General features: G+C 44.2%; 1 protein-coding gene across 1 annotated transcript in view; it reads right to left on the bottom strand.

The window, feature by feature from the left end:
• LOC306980018 (receptor-type tyrosine-protein phosphatase gamma-like) overlaps positions 1–4,369 on the bottom strand; it is a 294,918-nt gene extending 290,549 nt beyond the window's left edge. Inside the window, exon 1 of the mRNA XM_079579221.1 lies at positions 3,859–4,369. Coding sequence (XP_079435347.1) covers positions 3,859–3,943 — 85 coding nt within the window. The 5' untranslated portion in view covers positions 3,944–4,369. The remainder of the gene's footprint in view (positions 1–3,858) is intronic.
• Positions 4,370–8,015: the final 3,646 nt, after the last annotated feature.

Here is an 8,015-nt window from a genome sequence, read left to right on the forward strand (position 1 = left end):
GGCTTCTTAAGATATTTTATTAGAGTCTCTGACCCAGCCTTGATTAGTGGCAATCGAAAGTATGTTTACGGAGGTTAAAACTATATCAGTGGTTGGATTCTCCAGGTTCTTAGCTTTGAAATGATATGCAGCCCATATTTACTTCGATTTAGTTGGTTAGAGTTGCGTTTTCAAGGCGTTGACAGCCAAAACTGATATCGGTTCAGTATCGCATATTTGTAGCCGATAACCGATATCATATGTTTTCCAGTATTGGCTGCAACATTCAGATAAAAAAGTCAGATATAAGTGTCTTCTTAAACATCACACTGGCATAGTTACACGAGTTTCTTAGAAATACAGTGTAAGTGCCTCCTCAACATTTTTGTCACGTAAAAGTAGCTCAATGGGTAAAAAGGAAAAAAAAAGGTTGGAGATGCCTGATCTAAGATTCTGCCCAAACTGGTTAATTAACTAGAAAACCAAACACTTTCACTTTTTCTAATTAACTTCCTTGACTTTCTCTCTTTCCTTATTTCCATCACATCTAATAACTGTGAGCTGAAAGTCCTCCAGACATCACTTGTGTGTTCAACAAAGGCCGGCCCAGTACTTTTTGTCCGGACTAATTGCTGTGTCCTGTCAGTGCACAAAAGGATGCGTCATGTTTTCTCACTTCGCGCGCTAGCTTTCTCCGCTCGGACACTTTTCACTCGTTCCCGGAGACAACACAGGGGTTAAACCGTCGACGAGGAAGGAGGCAGAGATGGATGGAAGGCGGCTGGTGTGTGCCGGCGTGAGTGGAGACGTGCCAGCCCGAGCACCGCCGACTACAATAAGCGTTCTGTTGTGCCCATTCTGTCCCCCCCCCCATCCCTCCGCCCCAGCTCTCCGGAAAGCCACAGATTGAAGGCCAAACATCTCCATTCTTCCCCTTGTCTTATCTGTCATATTTCTTTTTTTCCCCCCCCTCCTCTTGCTGCCACTTGCTATCACGGGCGTCTCGTGTTTGGTTAACCCAGAGCCGAAGAGTGACAGCCGCGCGATGCTTCGGCGATGCCCGGTGTCAGCTCGCAGACAGCCGGCGGTCCCGTTCAGATCCCCCCTTCCCCTTCCCCCCCCACCCCCGACAGAGTGAAAACAAAGCGCGTGGGTATGTATATGGACGGCAAAAAAAAACGCATTTCCTTTTGTTGCGGCCTCAGGGGATGTGGCAGTGGCTCGGTCACCACCGCACGCTTCCACTACGGTGAATCAGTGTTCGGCAGTGAGCTATGAAATGAAGTCATGAGGCGACGTTGAGGCGGTGACGGGTCAGGAGCAGGTGGAGTCCAAACAGGTGCCTTTCAATCCCCTCAGACACATCGCCTATACACTGTCTGTATGTGTGTTGACTCATTGGAATCGCAGTGACCGACTGTACTGTCAAATCCATTTTCCCTTTTGCAAACCATGTTTTTTTTTCTCTTCATCTGTACAGTGACCCACATTTTCAAAACGCTCAACTAATCGTAGCTCTGAGGATGTTTCTTAAACAGGCGCACACGTTGCTGACCCTTTCTATGGCTTTGTAATAGCTTTGAAGATGCATTTGAAGCCAGGCAGCGATTTTACGAAGATGCTTCAAGTACTCTTGTGTTCGACCATTTGGTGTAGTGTGTGAACTAGAGGATGTCAGTTTTAAACATATAAAACATGTATCGACACAAATCCTGGTGCTCTATATTTAAATTTTTACATTTTCATTTGTTGCATGTTCAATAACAGCCACAATGTTGATGTCATTGTCGGTTTACACTGAATAGTAAAAACCTTTTTAATTATGAAAAGGATGTTTTAATTCGTTTTAGTGTAATTCAGCAGTAAGTCATTTGAGAGTAACAGGAAAGCTCACTATATCTTAACATATTTTCTATTGATTCCTGTAAACAGACATGTATGATTCTTAGAGCTGTCATGATCATTCCTACATTTTTGGGCTCAATATTTATTGTCATACAAGTTGTGTTTCATTGCGGGACATTTTAAGATGAAGCACTTTTCGAGCTTTAGAGTTTCGGTGGGTCTTCTATGATATCGTTTCTCAATAGTTTCCTGCCTCAATATATTGAACTTTTAGATTTTGTTATCGTGACAGGCCCGATTGCTCATACGTGAGGCCAGCGCAGTTCCATCTGTCCTCCTCCCCCCTCGACTCCGGCCTCAGCAGAACAGCCGCGTTCGTCGACAACAGGCTGGAGGTGAGGAGAGGAGAGGAGCGTGCCAGCAGTACAGCTACACAGCAGGGGGAAAAGAGGCTCACGGTGACTACATCATCCAGAACACTGTACAGTCCGGCGGGCGCTGCAGCCATATGGAAACAGCTGTCCACCAACGGCTCTCGCGGTGAGCGTTAATACTGTGGAGGTTTGTTTCACTTCTCAAGCCATAAGAGAAGTTTAAAGTTTTGTAAAAGGATTGAAAAGTAGAAAAACTTTCATTTCACATTTATAGAAGACCTTACCACAGACCCGTCCCCGTTGCTCCCTGTCTTGGCTGGCTCTTTTTATAATTTCCATAACCATCTGTGCAAAACGTCCATTGATGGGTCGTAATTTGGAAAGGCCTGGGTCTTTGAGTGTAGATTTTTACAGATAAAAAAAAAAGAGATCGGTATCAGAAAGCTAACCGAGGGATGGACCTACTGTACATTGTTTGTGTTATTTTTGATAATTTCATAATGATGGAGATTCTTGATTGAGCTGAGCCACTGACACCGAGTGAGAGGCATAATTGTCAGCATCTATCATCATCACACGTTTCTCGAGTAGCTCGCCTTGATTTCTCTGCAGATTCGTGATCAGATGGAATGCAAAATGAAGTCAGGACTGGCTAATGCGCCAATACTATTACGTTAAATAAATAAATAACAAGATCAAGAAGAAAATGTGAGAGCTGTGGCGGACAGCTGTGCCTTTTCTAAGGGCAGTTCGGAGAAGGGTTTGGATTTCGGCCCAATATGGGACCACTGAGACGAACGTCTGAGCAAATGAGCCAACACCAGTACTACACAGGGGTCCAGGACACCGTCAGCACGGACTGGTCAGTGATCCTTTGACCTTTGACCACAGAGCAATCTAGGTTAACCATGGAGGCGTGATCATTTTATGTGTCGTTAATAATGCAGTGACTGTTGTACGTATCACAAACGTCCTGACGTGCATGCAGTGATTCGCTGTGATACGCTGTGATGAGGTGTGTGATGTAGTGAGACGTGTGATGGAGAAGGCTTTCAGAGATGACAAACATGAGGTCCACATTTGGTCTAAGCTTTATATGGACATCTCTGCTCAAGGTCAAATGAACATGTTCCTTATTTCCTCCTCTTTGTCCCCTGCTCCTGCCTTGTCCCACACTCTGGACATTGTTGTTGTTCTTCATGCTCAGTTTATGGGAATAGAACCCACAGAGTCAAGGGCCGGTCACTGCACCGGCGCTTTCCACGCAGAACAAATTAGATTTGGAAAAAGAAATGTAAAACAACACCTCAGGATACATTAGAATTAGCCTAACAATAGTGATGAAGGTCCAAAACAAGCGACGCATGTGTGTGCATGTGCAGACTTCATAGCCCTGCTGGCTTGTATGAGGCTACAGCCGTGACGAAGACGCCGGCGGCAGACAACACTTGACATCCCCGTTTGATCCGCGCGCACCTAACTCCTCTACACAAAACCCACCCGGGACTGAAGGCGCCACTGCATGTCCACCGGGGTTTGCAGGTCAAGTCCTGTGCGCACGAGCCAAAGCTCCTGGCACGGACCCAGTGCAGCGACAGTCCACGCGGCACAAACGACAGACAGCATCGCGCAGAGATTGACAGGACTTTAGAAAACTCACCGGGATGAGCCTGGGCCCACGGACAGCCGGGCAGCAGCGCGGACCACAAGCAGCAGTGGGAGAGCATCAGCAGTAAGCTCCACATGGCACTAATGTGCGCATCCACGTTCAAACAATAAACTGTTGAACTATGGTCCCCGGTTCCGGACGCAACCAGCGACGCCTCTGCTGTGGAGCAAGCAGCGTGTCCGGAGGCGTGGCGTGCCCAAGACTCGGTGCTGAAGGGCGGAAACACACGTCACTCACAGGTCCAGTCCGCGAGAGTCCCGGGTATTCGTGCATACACGCATAGCACTCCGTGTCTTCGGGAGCTGTTGTGGTATCGAGAGGAGGCGGGCAGCAGCCGGAGCGGAGCACGCAGCGCCTGATCGTTGATGCAGCTGCGGAAACAGACGCAGAAGTAGAGTAGAAGGAGCCGGTGTATGTGACCCAAAAGCGTCTCTGCTTTCGATTCCCCCGACCGTCTCTGGGAAGCGCGTGTACAAGTCAGCCTCAGACTTTAAACAGTGTCAGTGGTGGTGGAGAGAGAGACAGAGAGAGAGAGAGGGAGGGAGAGGGAGAGAGAGAGAGAGAGAGAGAGAGAGAGAGAGAGAGAGAGAGAGAGAGAGGTGGGGGGGCAGTTGGTGTGGTGGTAGGGGGTGTCAGAGGCAGCGGATGTTCTTCTGGATCCTAGCGCCTGCGATGGCGTATACACAGCTCGCACTTGGCCCGACGATAATAGGTAATAATAGACGGGAGCTCTCCAGGGTCCTGAAGGTTTTTGTTCTATTAATGAGCCTAGAATAGCTTCCCATTACCTCGTGCACGGGCTCTATCCTAGATTCTACATAGGAACATGTGGCTAAACGTTCTTAGACTAGTTTTTTCCCACCAATTGCACACAATCTAAACTGTTTTTGTTTTTTTTATTAGATCAACTTATGATGCAACTTGATGACATATAAGGATTTTACAGCACTGTAATCAGTTCAATGGTGGCCTCGTTCTTTGTATGACTTCTGCTTGAAATAATAGTGGTATCCAGCACTTAATATGTGATCTATCAGACCTCTTTGTGCAGAAACGGTCTGAAATGCTTTGCAGTTGTCTTTTATGGATTTTTGACGTGCAAGAGCTACTTTTCAAAATGGTCTCAATTAACCTAATTGGTTGCAGCATCCTCACTTTTTGCCTGCCTTCCTCAAAAGGACAAAAAAAGGTCTATAAATTGGTGAATTATTTAGGTGTAATGTGTATAAAATATGCACAATGTTTTGTTGATTTGCTGATCGTCTGCCATTGTTTACTTTCACTTTACACAGTGGTCCAATCTTTGTTTAATTGGAATAGTATAAAGAACTGTGGGGCTGCAGACAAATGTGGTGCTGCGCAGATGGGTGACCACACTGTGAGGTTCAAGTGCATGTTGATCTGTGAAATGTGTGAGCCTGTGGTCCTGTGAGAAGAGGCTGAGAGGCCCTGCTGCCCCCCAGATCCTCGGCGCAGGAGAGCTCGGCATTACAGACACACGGCCTGTAGTGCCTCAGCCTCGCTGATGGGCTTGGATATTATTTACTCATGGGCACAACTTACATAAAGTGACATGCTTTGCAGCACCCAATGCAATCATTTTGTGGCTCTCTTATCCCACAAAATATTGATTGCATTGAATTGCAATGGATATATATATATTTTTTAATAATAACAAATATTGCATCAGATAGATAGATAGATAGATAGATAGATAGATAGATAGATAGATAGATAGATAGATAGATAGATAGATAGATAGATAGATAGATAGATAGATAGATAGATAGATAGATAGATAGATAGATAGATAGATAGATAGATAGATAGATACTCACTCACCACAGCCTTATCTGTGTAAACATTCGTGGTCTCCTCCCACATCCACAGTGAGGCAGTGCTGAGCAACTGTCGTGCTGACAGTTATCAGTATGGATCCGCAGTGATCCGCTTCTGCAGCAGCTGACAAATGGCTGCTTTTATGTGACGTGCCGAACTGTTTCACTGAGGACTGTCTGACGATGAAACACTCGCTTTCCTTTCATGGAAATTAATTTACAGCAGAAATAAAAAGGCTTCATAAACTTTGCAGCTGCTCCCGTATAGTGCTATCTTTTATCAATTTAGGCCTGTCCAAAATCACCAGTCTGCTTAAGTCTTTGAATTATTGGGCCGTTAAAGGCTTCCGTAAAGGCAGTGGGCTGTGAATGGAGACTTCTCCTGACATGTCTTTTAATGGTATATCTAAAGACAAACATTTTTAAATGCATTTTTCCTCTCATAAGTTTTCAAACGGAACTGCTTCATTTCACTGCATTTAATGAACTGTCTTTGTGCACTGTGTGTATCTAGAGCAGCTCTCATCATACTGCTGCACTAAATAATGTTCAATCTGTGGAAGCTCATTAGCATTAGTGAAGCATTTTTACCTCTGTGACCAGTTTTATATAAACACTTAAAATGCCATTCAATTCAGACATGAAGCTATCAGCTGACATATAGGGCAGGATACTGTTAATTAAAAAAAAACATGCTACATTTATTTGAACTAAAACCACCAAGTGATGTCGTTTAATGCTGTCCCTCGACCCAACAGGCATCAAAGTTCTCTAAAAATGTTATATTGAATTCTTTACCTGCTTTTTATACTTTTGTTTTTTCGATACCTGTAGCACCTGAACTTTTTTTTCTGGTGTCATTCACCCTGCCCTATACTTCATTGCAACCTTTAAAAAACAAATCAAAGGCCCGCAGAGTGAAGAGGTGCAGTGTCTACACAGAAAAGTGCCTGGATTTGGTAAAACAAATCGCACTAGTGAGGGGCATAGAGAGATCAAATAAGCCGAACGAACATAGAGGCACAGCTCTGAAGGAGGTGTGTCCTTTCTGACCTTATGAGGAACATATTTTTCACTTTGACTTGATGTGACTTTCTCCTCAGACAGAGCAGGAGGGGTTCAGACTGACCAGCTGGATTTTTATTAATTTTCAGAATGGTTTAATGAAAAGGAGTAAGTTAATTAGCTGCTTCTCAGTGGTGCTGTTAAGGCATCTCATAAGGCAGCCCCCTCTAATGGAAGCCATCTGTCTGAATGGCAAAAATAGACACATGGGTTTTTTGAGTGAGGATCTTTCAACATTCAAGGGGGCGGCGTGTAAGAGAAACATTTCTGATCTGCTACAAACCCTGACCACTGCCCCTGCTCCAGACGGGTTCTTACAAAATGTCATCACACCTGCTTTAGCTGATTTTCGAAAAGTTGTGGCTTATGAAAGTTTTATAGTCCTTGGACATCCACCCAGACTGGACATTTTTCTTTTTGTCTTGTTTTCTGAACACATACTTTCCCAGAAAAAGAGCCTGCCTTGGCAAACAACTGCGAAGGCTTTGGGGATTTCTGATATGTATTCAAAAATGTAGTACCTGCTTTGAGGGACTTCTTCTTAAGCAAAAACAATTGAAGGTTCCTTCCTTACCAAACATATCTGCCCGTCAATAGTGCTTATGATGCTGTGTTTAAAGTTAGTGCTCACATAAAGTTTTTTATTTTAATTATCTACATCTATCTACACATATACCTGACATATGTAACAAAACATGTCATTATGTCAGGACTTTGTTTGGGTTTGTGATTCAATATGTTTTCTTTACTCCATAAACGGGAACAAAAATACTTGTCAGTGTTGTGCATGTACATGTTTTTATGGCGTCAAATTAGGGTCTTGTAAACGTAGGTTGTAAGTATTAGTAGGAAACTGTAAATGTAACTCTAGAATCACAAAAGAAAAAGTGTCATAAATAGAAATAAGATATTGTAAACGTAAAACTTTCAAACTTTCACGCTTCTTCTTGTCATTCTTCACGTCATAAGTCACGTTTACAATTCACGAGCTACGGCAACGATACATTTATTTCTGATCCTTTTTTAATGGAGGTGGGCTCAATGTCCTTTGGCTGGAGTGACAGGATGTTACGTCATCACTACAAGCTGAAATCAAACACACTACAGAGGCTGTGTCCGGATGTTTACCCGAGTCCCAAACCCCTCATTCACTACATAGGCCTAGCCTGGCCATCGACAGACAAAATATCACAAGTTATATTTAATCTGGGGACCACCCATACATTTTCTCGTAGGAGAGGTTTG

The sequence above is a fragment of the Gobius niger genome (genome assembly GCF_951799975.1).
Source record: "Gobius niger genome assembly, chromosome: 20".
Classification (NCBI taxonomy): domain Eukaryota; kingdom Metazoa; phylum Chordata; class Actinopteri; order Gobiiformes; family Gobiidae; genus Gobius; species Gobius niger.